The 20269-nt window shown below is 46.8% G+C and overlaps 1 protein-coding gene across 5 annotated transcripts in view; it reads left to right on the forward strand.

Moving 5' to 3' along the window:
- The window catches only part of CENPE (centromere protein E), a 2471681-nt gene that overhangs the window by 137072 nt on the left and 2314340 nt on the right, over positions 1–20269 (forward strand). For all 5 annotated transcript variants that reach the window (XM_069630970.1, XM_069630968.1, XM_069630972.1 and 2 more), the window contains exon 5: positions 13719–13838. In XM_069630970.1, coding sequence (XP_069487071.1) covers positions 13719–13838 — 120 coding nt within the window. The remainder of the gene's footprint in view (positions 1–13718; positions 13839–20269) is intronic.

Here is a 20269-nt window from a genome sequence, read left to right on the forward strand (position 1 = left end):
TTAAATAACACTGGGAGAAATCCACAGGAACTCTTCATTATTTGCTGTTTGCCAAGACTCCAAGCCCTATCCGAACTGCCTTTAGCTAGGGTTGCGCTTTGGACATAAGGCTTGCATTAATGTATGACCTGTTGTGAACCGCATGAGTGTGCAATTACCTATAATACGATAACCTTGTCTTTTCACTTTCTAGCGTTGCTACAATTGTAACCGCGAACAAACACGAAAGTGCCCTTTGAAGTGTATTATCTAGTATGCCTAAGTGTTCTACCATAAACGTCTGCAATATCTAAAGTGATTTTGGAGTAAATAAAATAAATATTTTCTTTCATACAAATTTGTGTAAGTGCTTCTTTGCTGTGCCCGCATAAGATTCAGAGTAGTTACCTACAGCTCACCTCTTCCTCTTAAGATAAGCCTGACTGCTCTACCACTTTACCAAGGTCCTGAGCTAGTACAGACTGATACTAAGTGTTTTGCTCTACAAACCACTCGGATAGCTTACTATAGTCTTAATGCCACTAGGACTTTAGGAAGACTCCCCTTACGGGGGTGAAAAGACTTCACCCATCCATTTCTAAACCAACTCCTGGATGGGACTTGAATGCCATCCTTACTACACTCCTGGCCCCTCCTTTTGAACTATTACACAACAATAGTCTTAAGCCTCTCACCTATGATTGCTTTTCTGGTGGCCATTACTTCCATTAGAAGGGTAAGATAACTGCAGGCACTCTCAGTTCAAGACTCATTTGTTACCATTCATAAGGACAACATGGTTTTGCATATACATCCACAATTTGCACCTAAATTCATCTCCAAGTTCCATGTAAACCAGTCCATGAACTTCCATCTTTCTTTCAAAATCCTACTAATTCAGCTGATAGAAGCCTCCATGCACTGGATGTGAGGAGAGCAGTGATGTATTACCTCAATAAAACAAAACCACTTGGGATGACCGATTGATTCTTTGTCTCCATTGCCACCGGTAGAGAAGGGGATCCTGTCTCTAAATTGGCAATTTTCGAAGTGGATCATTCAATGTATCCAAATGTGTTATTCTTTCAAAGAGAGCTTTACCTTTTTATGCCTAGAGCACATTCTACTTGAGGCGCAGAAGTTACTACAGCTTTCATTGCAAATATTTGTCTAGATGCTATTTGCAAGGCAGCTACCTGGAGTTCTGTTCACAACTTTACACAACATTGTTTAGCTACAAACTCGAACACTGATTCTCAGGTGGCTCAGGCAGTGTTAAGACATCTCTTTGCTGCTGTTCCTTCAAACATCCCACCTTCTGGTACTGCTCGCTAGTCTGCACAGCATGTGATTCTAAGCAGATTCACAAGCTTGCACTATCCTTGTGTGCAATCCAGCACTATAATGATAATGGTAATGTGTTATTTATATAGCACCTTAATCCAAAGTGCTATATAAAACACTATGGCACACCATGAGTCATCGACTGTTCCAAGATGGCCACTCGACACTGGGAGGCCGCATCCACAGCCTAGCTTCTCCCCCCCCCCCCACCTTCCACAACATGATTGGCTGCTTCAACCCTTTATTTCCACCAATCCGTTGGCCGGGAGGCGCAGCCGGGCCATTTCCCTGCAAGGCCCGTGATCGTAATGACAAGGTCTGTCCCCAGTCTGGTATCCTAATCCAGATGCCAGTGGAGGAGCAGAAGCTCCCCAACACTGCCGGAGTAGTGCCCTACAACTTCCAGCCAACCCGGCCATTTTTGAGGTAGGCTAGGGGGCTTAATCTTTGCACCAATGCTCATCTTGCAAAGGTTTATTCTTGGCGCACTCGGCGCGGTAACCCTTAGCATTTCACATCATTGCTGGCCACTTGGCAGCCATCTACACCTCAATCTATATATGCTTTGAACTATCCTTGTGTGCAATCCAGAACTACGGCACACCACGAATCGTCGCCGGTTCCAAGATGGCCGCTCGACACTGCAAGGCTGCATCCGCAGCCTAGCTTCCTTCTCCCCCCCCTCTTCCACAACGTTATTGGCTGCTTCAACCCTTTATTTCCACCAATCCATTGCCGGGAGGCGTGAGCCGGCCCATTCCCTGCAAGGCCTGTGATCGTAAAGCCCAACGTCTTTCCCGAGTCTGTCCAGAGCTGACCAGGGCCCGTTACCCTACATCCCTATGAACAGCCGTATACTACAGCACCTCAGGTAATCTGATCCTTGACATTGCAGCAATCTGTTGCTGTTATCTCTGACACTATTCTGCAGCTTCGGCTATACTCTTTTGACTTTGTACTCGAATCCGCCAAAGACTCGCACAATTGCCTTAGTTTATGCTTTTGCACGCCCATCCGACCTGTCATCAGGTCTGCAAAGGATACTACTTGTCAGTATTACTTCACGTACCTTTGTTGACAATATCCTCGTTTAGCGTCCATGTTACTCACTCATACCATGTACCTGTAATTGAGCCTATCCAACGCCTGCATTTCTACCTGTTGTTGTATGTCGTGTATTCATTCTTCAGTATTGCTCAGTGCTTGAAGGAGGTTGAATGCCTATGTAATACTGCTTTCATGTCTGCATTACTTTTGCCACCATTTGCACTTGCATGCGCCTTCATTGACCTGCAACGTTCTGGCTCCACTGCCCTCACCTATTACTGTTTTCGCTACGCTTTTACGTTCTTGCACTCTAACTAGCCATTTGGGTAACTCGTTATGTATCCTGTTCCCTTAACCAGCCATTCTCCTATGCATGCACCTCTACCTGATGTATACGGTTATCGTCATTCCTTTTTGTTGCACACCGTCCATATCCTTTCTACCTATGCTATTGCTTTGCCTAATGTTAATTCCTGCACATGCGTTATGACTTCTATTTTGTTGCTCCCTTTAGTGTGCCCCTTAACCTTCGTCCCCGCATGTTAGACTAACATTTCTCAGCTCAACATATTTGCAGCCTTGAGGACCCTAGTGCTACGCCTAGGCTCACCATACCTAACACTATCTTGCCTCGCTCATGATACTTCCCATCACACTATGCACATTTTCGACCAACCTCGCTGCTACCCTCTGTCACACTGCTTGATAATTTTACTGACCCTATTGTGTACCTACTCCCGCTGTGTTACTCTAGTCAAGCACCCCACTATAGCGAACATTACCACTACCATGCTGGACCCTGCCGGGCATGGTCCCACACTACCGCCACACCAGCTTTCTCTAGCCAACTCACTGGCACACAGCATAGGATCATTCTACCCACCGTGCCATCAATCAATCCTTATCTGAACGTCCCAGCTCTCTGGCTGGAACATTTTGCTGGTAAACCAACTCCCAACCAATCATGTGCTCCACACATTAGGAATCTTCGACTAGGCTCTAGATTTGCACGTATTGTACATCAATCATCGAATCTCTGTACCTCATAGAAATCTCCACCTACTCCCAGTACCTCGCCCCATAACTCCAGTCTAGTTAATACGCCCTCCTTCACAACTGAGACCACACCTAAATTGAATACTAGTATGACACTCCCGCCCAAAGAGATCGCTATCAAGTGTGCCCTTACATATGCCGGGTCCCTTACGGCCCACGCACTTGACATTGCTGATCTCATCACAACCCAAGACCTTGACATTCTTGCTATCATGGAAACCTGGCTCCATGCGGCTTCAGGACCCCTACTCTAACTCGCCACACCCAACGTTTACACCATCATTAGATGCAACCGTTACACCAACCAATCAAAAGGTGGTGGCGTGGCTATCGTCCAAAAAATAAATGTATCGCCTTGAGAATCATACCTGCCCTTCAGATCCAATCTGCAGAACTCTTGTCGGTAAAACTTCCCATCTCACACTGCACTTGATCTACAGGCCACCAGGTCTCATTACTACCTTTGCAGACGATATTACTTCTATATTGGCTGACAAAACTAAGACTAACTCACAAGTTATATTGCTAGGTGATTTCAACCTGGGTTTTCAAGATCCCAATGACTCTATAGCCGCAGACATTGCTAGCTCACTTACCGACGCAGGCTTTACCCAGGGTATCTTCGAACCTACCCATGACAAGGGAAGAATCCTTGATTGGCTGGTCGACATAAACTGTACCATTAATGCAGTTGTAAACCTACCCTGCCCCTGTTCCGACCACCACACCATTACCTTTAATATCCTAGTTAACTATCAACGCCCCAAACCAGACATTGCACCTCCAATTCGTACCAAAAACAAAAGACATAACTAAAGACAACCTCCTCCCCCTCCTCATACCCACCTTGAACAAGGCTTCACTATACTGCTCGGACCCTTCAGCCCTAGAAGATACCTTTTAACGAGACAATGCTCAAATCAATGGACGCCATAACAACCGTTAAACTCAGAAAAGCCAAACCACGCGCACACCAACTATTACGCAAAGAAAAAAGAATCAGTGAAGCCCACTGGAAAAGTCACCCTTCCGCGACTAATAAGGACAGCCTCATTATAGCCTCTCTTAATTATAAAGAGGCAATCCTCCTAGCTAAAAGACACCTACAATAAGCGTATTGTGCAAGCTGAATCTAACACTAAAGAGCTTTTAAAGATCCTTAAAGAACTGGAAACTCCCTCCACTCCTCCGGATACATGTAGTAAAGACAGCACATGGTGTTTGAGCATACAAAAAGCACTCCTTGACAACATTTCAACACTACAGACTAAAATCAATGCAAAAAAAAATTAGTCTCCCGGCTAACTCCCTGTTCAACCCCACTCCTCAAAACCAATCCTACCCTACACACCCTTAAACCATTTAGATGCTCTCCTCTAACAGTCCTAGAGGTAGAAGATATATTTTGCAAACTCAAACCCTCTAATTGCCAGGGTGACACATGTCCATCTCCTATCATAAAGGAGTCTTGCCACGAACTAGCCCCTTTCATTATGGCACTAATAAACACATCATTCAGCACAGGCACCGTACCTGATAACCTTAGGGATGCATGGGTCATCCCCCGCCTGAAAAAACCTACTTTAGACCCAAATATACCTTCCAATTTTAGGCCTATCACAACCGTGCCTTTCCTCTTGAAAGTTCTAGATCGCTCAGCATACTTATAGATCCAGGATTATCTGGAATGTAACAATCTCTTAGGCCTCAGACAATCTGGTTCCGTCCTAAACACAGAACGGAAACTGCCCTTATTGACCTTAAAACACAAATTGTGGACCTGAAAGACAATGGCAAGATTGCCCTCTTGTTACTTCTGGATTTATCAACAGCGTTCGATTTGGTGAACCACCAAATCTTATGTCAACATCTCAAAATGTCTGCTCACTTCTCAGACAGTGCCACTACCTGGATCAGATCATTTCTGGCTAATAGATCCATCCATGAGGGTCTTTTCCCCTAATGCTTCCGCCGAACCATCGCCAGTACTATGCGGGGTCCCAGAAGGATCCTGTGTATCACCCACTCTCTACAATGTGTTCACAAAACCTCTATTTGATGTTCTCGACTATCTAGGTGTCACCTACACAAAATATGCAGATGACACCCACTCATTCCTATCACGGGTGATCATACTGTGAACACTAAAGCCCTAAACGATGTTTATTGGGTCATCCAGGATTGGATGGCTCAACACGAGCTCTGTCTTAATGATGACAAGACAGAGTTCCTCATCTTGGGACTCCCCTAGCCGACTTAGTAAACTCAACCACAAGTTCAAATCTTTTATCATTGATGGTAACACTATCAAGGTTACCAATGTCACCAAAACTCTAGGCATCTACCTCGATTCCTCCTTATCTCTCTCGAGACAAACTAATGCTGTTACCACAGCATCTGCTTCCACGTGTAAGCTCATTACAGCCTGCCGCCCATTCCTCACTACACCGGACTGCATTATACTTGCCAGAACGCTAATTATGGGCAAGTTAGACTACTACAATGCCCTATACCTAGAGACTAGCCAGCGCAACCTTTGCAAACTTTAGGTCACCCAAAATAATGCCATTAGGGCTGCCTTGAACATCCCTAGAAACCAACACATATTGGATACCTGACGCAAGCTGCGTTGGCTCTCCGTTGCACATAGTCTCTCTCAAATCCCTTGCTCTCACACACAAATGTCTGGATGACATAGCACCTCAATACTTGGCCTGCCGGTTCACTCCGCACACGTCTACCCGACCTCAAAGAACAGTCTAAGGGCACTGCCTATCCATACCGAGATTAAATTACAGAAATCTGGGGCTGTTAGCTTTCCAGTCCTCGCCTCCAAACGTTGGAACTCTTTGCCCACCACACTTAGATTTGAACCCTCCTTCCATGCTTTCAAGAGCAGAGCTAAACTGTGGCTCTCTTCTCAAGACCCACACAACACACTACCTCAATCTCAGTAATACATAGTTCCACCTCTACTTACTGCCTTTGCCTTCTGAGTCTCCTTTCTAAAGACGGATTGTATATTTAACCTGTACATTTTACCTGTAAATACTTGACATTGTATGTCCTGCTGTGTAATTGTATATGGATGTTGTTTATGTAACCTAAGATATGCGCCCAGATGCCCTTGGGCCAGGCGCGCTATACAAATAAAGAAATACAAACACAAACTTAAGACCTACCTTACTTACTATAATCGTATTTCTGGTGCTTGTATCTGCTTAGATTCACATGCGCCCACCCTTCCTCTCCTTTTGGAGTCTGTTAGGCAAGATTGTATGCAGTACCCTGTGGGAGAATGCACCAGCCTTGTGCTCTTGGCAATAGTTAACCCAACCTTTGGTATAAGCATTTACTACACAAGTTGGTAGAGTGACTGAGTAGCCAGGCTTATCGCGAGAGGGGTCAGTGTGAGCTGTAGGGTTGTAACATAGACTTTCACAGTGACAAGTATCCAAATAACACTTATACTCGATGTTTCTTGATTAAAGAATTATTTATTAATTTAACAGTCAGTTTGAATAAGCCTTCAAATATGTAACACTTAAATATACTTCAGACATACCCTGTTTCAATAAATCGGTAGATACCCATTTGAGATGGCACACGCGCTTCCTACACCCTGAGGTGACTTCAATAACTAGGGCACTCTGGACATCGATATATCACTGGTACGTTTAGAGCAATACTGAGTTTGGTGTCAAAAGGAAAAGGTTAGGGGAGGAAACAATGGTTAACACGTTTCTCAAAAAGGTCAGCACTTTTAAACTCTCCAATGCAATGTAGATTAACCATTTTCCAGCTACATAAGTAAAGAATGTGTGACCTTTTGGAGGGACAGATGAAAACAGTCGGAGGTTAGAAGCGTCTTAAGGGAGCCAGGATAGCCAAAGTCAATTGAGTAAAACCTAGGCTAGCTGCAGTTCTTCTTGAAGGTAAGTAGAAAGTCTTGCACAAGGTTATAGAGTTCTTTTGTTGAGATGAAATCCCTGTTGGGCCACATGCTGGGAGGCTTGTGATGGGTGAAGCTCCAAGCAACACTGTAAAAGGTAATAAAGACAAGTCTCAAATGAGAGCTAGCAATGCTACACAACAAGAGGTAATAGCCCTTAGTTTACAGTACCTTAGGTCTGAAAAAATTGGTTCCAGCTGGCTTCTGTTCCTGTTGTAGTATGGCAGATCCTGTTGTTCCTTGGCCTCAATCGTGGGGACAAGAGGGAGGACGTCTGTGGACTCCTGCACCACGATCCGAATGTCGGCAGCAGCAATGGGCAAAGCACAGATATGCTGCACTTCGCGGTTTCAGCTTCTCACGAATAGCACTGCCGCGGTTCTCGGATACCTTGTGGGCTTTCCTTGCTTCTGGGGTCCAGCACTCCTAGAGGTGGCTCAGGGTTGGTTAGTCCTGCTTCGAGGGAGTCCGGAGGATCTTCCTGGAGCTCGGGTCCAACTTAAAAATGATGCACTTGATTCTGGTGTTCCTCTCCCTGGCACTTGGTTCCTGCAGCAGCAATGGAAGCGCAGCCAACTTCGAGAGGATTTCCAGATGAGTTCGTCTTGGGGTCGATTGGTCCCACCAACTCAAGGCGAGAAGTCGTCCTTTGCAAGGCTTCTCTAGTCGAGGCGAATTCGGAGCGTCAACACTGCAGTAGGGCTTCACCGGGCAAACTAACGGTCCAGGAATTGCAGCAAGCATCTCTTCCAAGTTCTTAGGATTCCTTCGTCCAGTGGTCGACTCTGCCCTCTGTCAAAAAAAAAAAAACTCTCCTTTTATGGAGTTTTCTCCCATTCATTCGCAGCCTAGCTGTCACTCGCACAGCAGGGTGGCTGTCCTCCAAGGACAGCCAGCCAATCACCTTTGGGTGCATTCCTGTAACCAAGGAGATTAAGCACAGGGAGGTTCGGGCACCTCCCACACTTCCTGCCCTGCCAGATACGCTGGAGCCAGAGGCGTGCTTCACCAGTGAACCCTGCCAAAGGCAAAACGAACAAAGGGACCAAATCTGGTGTGGCGCGCAGAGTAAATCTCAAGAAGGACCTTTACAACAAGAAATGGCGAAAAAAGATGACCGGGGCTATTTTGACAAAATGGGCACCAATGGGTGCTTTACTGCAGCTGCAATTGCAGCCCGCGGCAAAAACACACAATGGTAGGAAAAAGTAAACCACTGTCACCAGCCATTAATTCTAGAAAGGTTAACTTAAAAATGTTACATGAGAAACTAGACAAAGGGGATACGGAGTAACCCCTCCAGCGCCCTATGGTAAAATAGTGTGTGCTGGGTTTAGAAAGTTACAAATGTAAGTAAAGTCAATTTCACGTTGCTGCTCTTGCAAACAGTAGTTTAACCAAGAGAAGGTATTTAAACCTTTGGGAAATCTGAAAGACTTCCCTGTGCTACTGCACTGAAGCCAGACCAGCACAAGCGGGTGAACACTTTACAGAGCTTGTAATTACTTTTTTTTAGAATAGTAGAACAATTTAGGTAAGTAAGAACTTGGCAATTACTTGTCGGAATGTGAAAGGGGTTGTAGATGCACACACCTGTATAAAGAATATTATGAAAAGAGACTATAAATAGTTTTAAGTAACCTTTTAAGGTGCGGGGGAGGAAACGTAATCCTGGCACAGGATCACAAGTACCTATCCGTACTGAGAAGAAAAAGAGGATCCATAGGTAGGAGCCCTCCCGTCCCCTGCACACTATTAGTATCCCGTGTATTAACGGTTAATAATAAATCTAAAGTCAAACATAGGTATACAGTAATGTAAATAATTGGTCATATAATTCCAAAGCTACAAGGCGTTTCAAATTGAAGAATTTAATGGTGAAAAACCGTTTTCTTGAAAAAATGATATACATCAATAAATCTTCTGATGCTGAGACCAAAAATAAATGTCAAATGATATACAATATACTAATTTGTTTAGAACAATGTAAATCAAGTATATATACAATTACAACTAAAAAATGGCTGACGCGTTTCGGGATCCTGTCCCTTCTTCTAGAGCCAAGTGAATTGCAAACTGTAAGAGAAATAAAATGAACAAAACGTATGTCAGGTATTTTGACTAGTAAATACTCATAGATTAAAACGTTCACAAAGCATGTACTAGGGTAACGGCACGATCCATTCATTATATTAAAATACATGAAATCCTTTGGTTTATAAAGAACCACAATATATATTGTATGTACTGGGTCGATTACATATTTACCAGGAAGCACCTCTCCCAAAGAGGGAGTTGACAGTGTGACCAATAAACAATCTTTGCAGTCAATTTAACTAGATTCTAGCAAAGCTGAGGTAATCTGACACCTTAATTGTATATGTGAGTACTTCACAGGGGGTACCCCAGTGTAGTTGCAAAAAATAAAAAGAAGAGGTAGATACTAACCTACTTCAGGAAGTGTACTTGAAAAGGCAAAGTAACTGTTTCACGGACGTGATGTGTGGGGAACAGACTTCGAGCTTCAAACTGAATAAACAACTTCCCTGTCAAGACGGTAATCTAAATGTATAAAAAGCAAACTTATGCTGTATTAATGACATATGAACTAATGGGAACAGAACGTCATTTACAGAGTGTAATCAATAAGTAAAGGCTCTAAAATATATTGATAAAGCACTGTAAAGTTGAAACGAAGGAAAAAAAGGTGTAATCGAACTCGGAAAGTTAAACTCAGGTAGAAGGCATACCTCTCCTTACACGTGTTGTAAGGTACAAGATCGTTACAATGCTCTTGAATATGTTGTGGGCTGAAGGTGGTGCCCTGTGGTACCAAAGTCCTCCAGACACATGGGAATATCCAGTGCTATAGTGAGCACAGCCTAAAATGAGATAAATTATCACGTTCATTATAGTGAACTGTGCTAATGAGTGTGGTATTAAGGGAAATAGCAGATCATAATAAGGTGCTGCGCTGAGGGTCTTGTGCTTACCTAATGCTTAGGTACGAGTGGTGCCAAAAGTAGGTAATCCAAAGTGCACAGGGCACGCAGCTCAAAGGCTGCGTCTTAAAATATCACTCGCGAGCCGAGTCTTCAAACAATGCACAGGATACAGGCTCCGGCCGCGGGTGGACAGATGCGAGCGAAGCGTGCCTTCTCAATAGTGTAGGTGGGCTGTGCTGTCGCTAGGGAAGCCAACCCAGACTACGAACTGGTGTCTAGGGGGCTGCAAGCAATGAACACGTGTTCGAAAGTAAGAGAAATAGAAAACGGACTACATAATCTTTACGAGGAATGACAATATGTAATTCAAGGTGAGTAACTTTTTATAATAACTGTAGGTAATTCATAGGTAAATAAGAACTTGGTTTCAGATCCTTATGACCGAAACCACACCAACACGAGGTAAGTTACTTAGCAATCTTTTCACAGAGCCTAGGCTTTACGAGTGCTTCCCTATCTAGTTCTTTTCAGGGTCAGATTGGTGGTTAAAAAGGCAGGCACAAGCTGTATTAGTCAAGAGTTCCTGTGAAAGTATTGTGGTAGTTGTTAAGTAACAGGTCTTGATGGTAAAAGGGTTCAGGGACATAAGAGAAGGCTCCGTGCATGCATTCCAGCATTAGGCCTGGGTGAACGTGGATGGGCAAACTCCCAAACACAATTTCCCCCCTAGCCACAGTGGAGAAAGAAAATGACTCTAGATGACCTAAAGTCCTGCAGTACCTTAGGAGTGATGAAGCTGGATACCTTCAAGATGTAGTAGCTGTAGACCCGGGCTCCTGTTCCTTTGTCGTGGGGATGAAAGGAGGGACTCTCGATGAGATTTCACAGCAGCAGCCGAAAGAGGGTTCTCCAGCAAAGGATTGTTTGTGCTCCAATGCAGAGTATGTGATTTTGGTGCCTTTGCAGAGATGCCAGTTAAGAATTGTTCTCGTCTGAAAGGTTGGCCCCACTTGCTCGGTCCTGCACTCTGGTGAGGGGACTTTGAGGAGTGGAATCTTGCTTCTGGAGGTCCAGCAGGAGTAAACCAAAGTTTCAGGAAGATTGGTTCTTCGGAAGACTATGCAATGCAGGATGGTTGCCGGTCCCAGAGTATTGGCGGTCTGAAGCCCAGGAAGGTTGCAGCACATCATTGGATGGCTCAAATGGCATGCCATCCTGGGACTGATTATGCCCACCAGTCCATAGGAAGAAGTAGTCCTCTTTTGGAGCTTCCCTGTCGATTCGAGAACTGGGTCAGGACAGCAGCAGTTACAGGAAGGGGCTGCAGGCGTCTGTTCGTCTTCATCTTTGGTTCTTCTGTTCCAGTGTTCAACTTGTCTTCAGCCTCAGGATGCAGGCCATTTATCCAGGAACCCAGCCAATCCACTCTTAAGCTACATCCACACCTGGGGGGTGACTGTCCTTTTAGGACATCCAGCCTCCCAGTTTGAACTGGTTCCAGGCAGTTTGGCAAGAATTACTCTGAAACTCAATTTCCTACATCTGTGCCTTATCCTGACCTGCCTATTGTTGAACACTGGACCACCAGTGTCCCCCTTTTTTCCTCGAACACTCATGCCCTATTTTAGGGCATGACTTCTAAAGTATAAGGCCTCTGTCTAGAAATGATAACAAGTGTTGCAAAGTACTTACTTGCTCTGTGTTAGTATTGTAACTGGTTTTCTTTGAAATAGAATAAGTTACAAAGTTCTTACCTGTGAATTGCTTACTGCCATTTTGAAAAGTATACAAAGTTATTTACTTACTTTCTAGTATAGTGGAACACAATTAAACAGTAACTGTTTGTAATCCTGTGTTATTCCTGAAACTGAATAAGTAAAACTGTGCTATTCCTGAAACTGAATAAGTGTAACAGTGTATTACAAATTGGGTGTTTTTCACCTTGAATAGCATATTGCCATTCAGAAAAGTAATGCTTACCTTTGAATTGTATTCTACTATTCAAAAAAGTAATATGGGTGTAACTGTATCATTCCTGAAAGAGGAATAAGTTACATATGCTGCAAGGTACTTGTTTGTTACATTGTTTGATATAACTATATTATTGCTGGAACTGAATAAGTAACATCGGGTATGCATACCTTGAATTGCATACTGTCATTCTAACAGTCTACTAATGTCATTTTACTCCCATTCGAAATAAGTTTGGATTAAAACTATAAATATTGTGTTGGTTTTTATAATTGTGTTTATGACTTACAATAGTATTTACCTTTCTAAAGAATTCTTTACCTGTGCCTTATCATTGTTTCTTTGGACCATATGTATGCTACAAGTTCTTTGTACGTCTCTACAGCCCAATATCCCATCTACGACGAGCCTGCCTGCTTTGTCATTGCTACTAACATATCGGGTGGTACAGCCTTATACTAAGAGTTGGAGTTTCTGTATTGCCCAAGGTATAGTTTTATAAAAGTCCCTTTGGGTGGACTTAAGAAAAACTGTCCTAACAGTGACATAGTAGGAGATAGTTGGGGGAGAAAGTAGTATTTGAGTGCAGTGGTAGCTCTGGGAGGAGTGCAGTGGTAGCTCTGGGAGGAGTGCAATGGTAGTTGGCAGCAGTAGATAGTAGCAAGTGTTAGTGGCTGATAGCGATGGTAGTGGAATTGATGGGAGCAATAGCAAGAGTAGTAGTGGTAATGGTAGAGTGGGAGAAGAAAGTGGAGTAGTAGTAAGAAAGGAGGGACTGTAATAGTATGGTTGGGGCAGGAGTAGTTGGGAGTAGGAGTAAGGAGAGTGATAAAATCTAAGGGTGCAGACGACAAAGGCGGAGTGTGGGAGGAGTGACAGGAGTATGATGGAGAAGAACATCTTGGGACCCAGGGTAGAGAACGGTCAGGTGAGTGTGTGAATGACCAGTCAGTGGAGCAGTGTGCAAAAAGGCACCATTCCAAGAACACTAAGCAGGGCTTGGTTACGGATAGTTAGAAGATTCCTAGGGAGACAGTCGGCCAACGCATTAGAGAAACCACTGATGGACCAAAGTAGACTATAGACAGATGGGTGTTCCCGATCTAGTAGCAACTAACATAACCTGTTAAGGACGACCTGGGGTACGGAGGGGGAGGACAGAGGGAAGTAGTGGGAGAGGGAGGACCCTAGTGCCAACTTTCCTAAAAAATCTGACGGGCCCTAAAAGATAAGAATCTACAGCCATTCTGTCTCAACAATAAACACGCCCTGTCACACCCACTTGTTTTGAAGTAGATGCTTTTTGAGAGTAGAGTTAATCTTGGCTTGCTTGTATTGCTTGTTTATGCATTCTGCTTTTATTTCTTGGTTTTCCAATATCCCTCAAGAAGTTATTTCATCCCTGTTAACCGTTATGATTATAGATTCCAAGCAGAGAATTTCTTTTGAGAGTGTCGTACATGGAAATCTACAATGAAACTGTTACAGACCTGCTCTGCGATGATAGAAAGAAGAAACCGTTAGAAATTCGTGAAGATTTGAATGTAAGTTAACTTTTAAAATTGAAACCTTCATGTGAAATCCAATTTGTGTAGAACCTATATTTGCCTGAGACCATAATAAGTTGTCTGCATTTAAAAGCACTATAGATGTAGTTGAGCCCCAAGTAATACCCTTGACCTTTTTTGCGAACTCATTAATGTTGCAAGAGGTTCTGTATAAAGATTAAAGGGAAGGGGGTGACCGTGGACAAACTTAACACATTACACAGCTCATAATGTAAAACCAAAATCTGTTAACTGTACTGCAAACGAGATAAGACCAACAGACATGGAGAGGAGTATAAACAGTGCATTCGCTTCAAGCAGAACCATGTTCTACCCAGCAATAGCTGTGCAGAAGTGAGCAATTAAAAGCAAGGAAAATACGTCTCTTATGCACCCCAGTTCACATGAGTTCTGCTGCGAAATGCCATGTCAGATGGTTCACAGCCCCATGCTACGTATAGGGTTTTCTGTGAAAACATACATTTTGTCAGTGATTTCATGCTTATACATTCTAACTTTCTGACCTTGCAAGACAACAGACTGTTCTCGCTGAAAGGAAACATTCCTACCAACATTGTTTTGTCTTCATGACCGAGGGTTACTTTGCACTGGCATGTTTTTACAGTTTGTTTAGGATAACCCTTTCCTGGTACAAACGGAACATCTCCCGGGTCATAAACTATTTTTAATAGTACGTGCATTTGTGAGACCCACGCAATAAACAACTGCACACTAAAATATTTGATTGCGCTTGGTCCGGCCTGTGCAACATCCAAGACTGCAATAACAATGCGCTCATTTCTTTGCAAAAACATTCTCAGCACTCTTGTGCGGTGATTCCTTGCAGCTCCGAATAGGAGATTTTTCAAGATGGAGAGAGTGAGTGCATGAAACAAAATGCGAGATTTCACTTTATTGACAAACACTTGAGCTCTCGCTAATATAAACAATGCTCCAAAAAGGCTCAAATTTAGGTCTAAAACATTTCAAGACCTGAATGGAGAAATGAACAATTCTGCATTTTCAGCATAAATATTCATTGCTGTAAGAGCCTTGATGCGATCTTTACAGTTTAATCCCATTTATCAGCTCCTATGTTGTCGTGACTGTGCCTACATTTTAACAAAACCAATTTGGTTTCTGTGTACCAAATGTGGTATCGGTATGCTTAAGTGGGTCTCAAATACCTTTGTCAATATCTTTGCATGCACATTTGGCCCTGGACTTTTACAATTTTGTAGGTATTTCTTACCCTGTGATCCCAGTGTCAACGTTTTCTAGCTCAGTATCATTTAACTGTTCCCTTTTGATTTGCCCTAGAAATTGAATTCTATTCCTCTTTGCACCCGATCTCATCTTTGCATAGATATAATATCGTTCAAAATCCTTGTTTATTTTTTTATTTACCAGTTGTTCCCCATCCTCTTGCATAATAGGATAATAATAATAATTGCACAATCTCCATAAAAAAAGTTTATTAGCTAACAAATGACCTGCTTTTTCACCATTTTCCCAATATGATTTTCACATAAAAGTGCCTGTTCTGCTTTGTGAACCAATGTCTGCCGAGCCCTCAAAAGCTATGTTCGATTTTCTTCTGGTGGAAAATTATTATTAGCATTTTCTTCCTGTTTTAAAATTATTTTCCAACTCTTCAAACACCAGATGTACCCTACCTCCCTCCACCCAGCTGCCTTTTCTCCAGCATGGGGTCTGGCATGGATTCACATGCTCATGAATATTCCCCGTCATCAGGCCGGGAATCCTCGGTATAGAAAAAAATCAGTATCGGTTTTGTTTCTGATCTGTCTTTCTTAGTAGTAACCAATCACTGGTCTCTGGGTCATACTGCCCCTAGCCAATGACTGCCCTCTCCCTAAGCCCCGCCTCTGGCAGCCATCCTCAGATTTTTACTGCATGTTCAAATGTTGGGAGTCCTCGTGCTGTACCTCTCGAGCTTTTGCTGCGTTTTCGCGCTTTTTCAGGAGATTTTTTTTCTCATTTTTCGGTTAAATAGGGCCTCAATCTCCACCGTTTCTACATCCGATCAACGGGGATCCATTTCGGAATTTTCTACACCTCTCAAGGGTGAAGATTTCATCGAGTTATGCTTTTGGAGGATTCCAGAAGTTCCGAGGCCTACCCCGGACATAGCCCAGGAGAAAGCTCGACGCCCGGGAAGCTGTTCAGGACCTGCCCTGGATGCCAGCTTCAGAATGTTTTCAAGGAGGACGAGCATTCGTTATACCTCTACTGTCTCCATGAGGACAAGACGCACACGGAGAAGGACTGTGCGTTTTGTGGGTACATGTCAGAGCGGACCATGAAGGATCGCCACCTCCGTCTCGCCAACTGGCTGGAAGGGAAGAACCCGTCCGGCGAGAAGAAGAAAAAGAAGTCCGAGCGGTCTTCTAAGTCCTGTGAGGGCGCCCCGGCGACGGGGGCCCAACAAAAGGCCAAGCACTGCGAGTCCGCAGGCACCGGGAGCGCCGTACGGTCGGGTTCTTTGGCTGCCAGGCAAGGCACATCCTCCCCGGCGCCATCAACCACGAGCCAACGCTCTGGCTCGGTTAAGAGGAAGTCCGAGAACCCGGCGAAGCTTCTGGAGAGGCCCCGGTCGATCTCGAAGATTCCGGCAGAGGGGGAGCGAGGCTCGGACCCCCCCCCCCAAGGTGAAAGCCCCAGGCGTACAGAAGGTGACGATGGCCTTAATTCACCCTGCTAAGACCTCGTTTGAGGATGTCGCAGCGGCCCTGGCTCAGCCTGTGGGGGCTATGCCAGTGGAGGCGACCTCAGGACCCAGAGTCTCCCTGCCACCGCGGAGGGAGTCCTCTTTTAGGCCCATTAAGAAGACCCCCACGAAGTACTCGTTGGAAAAGGTGGGGGAGGGGCAGGTGGCCATCATGGATACGGACACGACCTCTGAAGAAGAGCTCATCGAAGTCGTGGAAGAGGCCCAGCCCATCGGGAGGGATCCCGACGAGGGCGACGACTAGAGCGACGGTGTCGCCGACGAGGTTCCTCAAGAGCCCTTGCGCCCGTCGTTTCCGGTGCCGCAGGACACTTCGGTGGCCATTTTGTCAGCGATTCAGTCCTTATGCTCGGAGATAAGGACAAGGTTGCCCCTACCCCCGACGAGGTACCTGAGCCAGACTCGACGGGGGAACCGGAGCCGGGACCTTCGGAAAGTCCACCGCATAAGAAGAGGACGCATCCTACGCCACCTCTCCCACCACTGCCGCCTGCTCTGCCTTCCCCCGGTCTACTACCCACGGGGATGATACAGGCACGGACACAGCTACGACCGGTACAGATGACGACGGAGGCGACGACGGGACGTGTCCCCCGTCGGCCCCTGCTCGGGCGTCCCCGCCCGACGAGATTGGATCCTTTCATGCCATGATATCCAGGGCATCCGAGCTCTTCTAGCTCTGCCCAGAAGAGAAGAAGGAAGGGTTCCTTTACCAACGGTGCGCGGCTAAAAGGAAGACGGTCCTCGCCGTACCACTTCTTGATGACATCTGGGATGAGGGGCTTTCCCTCCTCAAGAACCCTGCCACGGCACCGTTAAAAAGGGACCGGTACGAGAAGAAGTACCGGGTCCCCGACGCTGCCCCCTTGTGCCTTCGGGCACAACCTACCCCGGATTCGGTCGTCGCGGCGGCAAAGAAGAAAGCTGGGGGGGCATCGGCCTCGACGTCAACTTCCCCGCCGGACGGCGAGGGCAGGAAGCTGGACATGATGGGACGACGGGTCATCTCATCCGCAGCAATGACTATCAAGGCGGCCAACGCCCTGGCTATCGTAGCCCGCTACGACAGGGAGTTGTGGTTCAAAATCGCCCCTCTGTTGGACTTCCTTCCGGACGCCAAAAGGGCTGAGGCCCTTGAAATCCTACAGGAAGGTGAGATTGCTTCGGACTACGCCATCACGGTGGCAACGGACATCGCCGACACCGGTTTCCGTCAGCTGGGTAACAGTGTTTGCCTGAGACGACGAGGATGGCTCAAGGTGACGGATTTCCGCCAGGACGTACAAACCAAGGTTTTGGACATGCACTTCGACGGGAACAACCTGTTTGGGAAGGCGGTTGATGAGTCCCTTCAGGCCATCAAGACAGACACGGAGACTGCCCGGGCACTGGGAGTGCTCCAACAACGACAGCCGTCCTTTCGGAGCTCCGGAGGCAGACAAGGTGCCTCCAAGGGATCTGGAAGTGGCTCCTCCATGTACCGCCAAGCGGCAAGATCTTCATCCCAGGAAGCCTACAGGGGACGCGGCAAGTCAGGTGGTGCCCGTCGTCGTCGACGGGGAGGTCAAGGAGGCAAGACGGCCTCCAAACAAGATTGAACTGACCGTGGGGTCGAACCCCCGCCGAAGCACCCCGGTGGGAGGCCGGCTGGCGAGGTTCGTCAGCTTGTGGGTGTCCATCTCCACCGACCGTTGGGTGCTGGACGCCCCCGGCCCAAGGGCACGCCCTTGAGTTTCAGAAGCAGTGCCCTCGCGTTCCACCCGTGGCCAGGAAGGAAAATCACGTCCCTCAACTACTGTTGGAAGTAAGGGCGATGCTCAAGAACGGTGCCATTGAGCTTGCCCCAAAGAGGCTTCGGGGCTCCGGAGTTTACTCAAGGTACTTCCTCGTAAAAAAGAAGACAGGAGGATGGCGCCCCATCCTGGACCTGCGACGACTTAACAAGTACATCAAGGCACAGAAGTTCCGGATGGTCACCCTCCAGCACGTGCTGGGACAGCTGGAGGAGGGTGATTTCCTGTCGTCTGACTTGGAGGATGCGTACTTCCACATCCCCATTCTAAAAAGACACCAAAAGTTCCTCAGGTTCGTGGTCCAAGGGCGGCACTACCAGTTCAAGGCCCTCCCGTTCAGATTGAAGTCGGCACCCAGGGTGTTCACCAAGTGCCTCGCACCGGTGGCGGCGCGGCTGCGCCTACAGGGGATCCACGTCTATCCCTACCTGGACGACTGACTCATCCGGGCAAGGACAAGGGAGCTCACCGTGGAGCACACTGCGAAGACCGACAGCTGCTCACGGACCTGGGATTCTCCATCAACTTTCCAAAATCCCACCTGGTTCCGTCGCAAGTCGCCCTGTTTCTGAGAGCCAAGCTCGACACAGTGGCGCGGCTGGCCTCGCCGTCAGAGGAAAGGACCAGGACTATTCTGGGCAAGGTGCAGTGTCTGCTGGCCACTGACATGGCCAGGGTAAGATATATCAAGTCCCTCCTCGGGGTGATGTCCCCCTGCATTTATCTGGTGCGCCTTTGCAGGCTTCGGATGCTCCCCTTACAAGAGTTCCTCGACGCCTGCTGGGTTCAGTCGATGGGCAGCTTCGAGGACAGGATCCCTCTCAACGAGACGTTCCGTCAGGTGATCCGGTGGTGGGGTACCCGGCCTCATCTGTCGGCGGGCACGGACTTTCAGACCCCAGCTCACCAGGTGATGGTGACGACGGATGCCTCCCTGGAAGGTTGAGCAGTGCACTCCGGAGATCTTCACGCGAGAGGCCTTTGGCTCCCGGAGGAGAAGTCGCTCCACATCAACTTGGAGCTCCGCGCAGTGTTCTGGGCCCTCAGGTCTTTTCTTCCGTCCCTCAAGGGCAAGGTGGTGAGGATCTTCACCGACAACACCACCACGATGTTCTATATCCGGAAGCAGGGTGGAACCAGATCGCCTGCCCTATCCAAGGAAGCCCAGGATCTGTGGCATTGGGCCGTCGCCCAAGTTATGTTTCTGGTGCCTTTTCATCTGGCAGGAATAATAAACACCATCGCCGACACACTCAGCAGAGAGCTGCGCTTGTGACACGAGTGGGAACTACGCCAGGATCAAGTGGATCGACTCTTCCGTCGATGGGGCGAACCCCATATCGATGTCTTCGCGATGGTGACGAATTCCAAGTGCCGGAGGTTCGCCAGCAGGTTCCTCCAGCCGAGGAGCATGGGCGATGCTTTCTCGTTCCCCTGGGATGGCCTATTTCTTTATGCGTTCCCTCCGCTGCTGTTGCTGCTCCGGCTCATCAACCAGCTCAAGAGGTCCTGGTGCAAGATGATCCTCGTCGCACCGGCGTGGCCGAGACAGATCTAGTTCCCGGACCTTCTGGACTTGTCAACGTCCACACCAGTCAAGCTGCCGACGGACACAGATCTTCTCTCCAGAGAAGGAGGCGCCATTCTTCACCACAACCCGGAGTCACTGAACTCCCAGGCCTGGCTCCTGCAGCACTAGAGTTTGGAGGGTACGACATCCCGGCTGACTGCAGAGAGGTTCTTGCAAAGGCCAGGGCGTCCTCAACTCTCAAGTGCTATGGATATAAATGGAAGAGGTTCTCTGTCTGGTGCCGTGCACAGAAGATTAACCCTCTGCGGATTATGGCCCCTCAAGTAAATCCGTACCTACTGTCATTGGCCAA

The sequence above is a fragment of the Ambystoma mexicanum genome, chromosome 6q, assembly GCF_040938575.1.
Source record: "Ambystoma mexicanum isolate Mex_15411 chromosome 6q, UKY_AmexF1_1, whole genome shotgun sequence".
NCBI classification, from domain to species: domain Eukaryota; kingdom Metazoa; phylum Chordata; class Amphibia; order Caudata; family Ambystomatidae; genus Ambystoma; species Ambystoma mexicanum.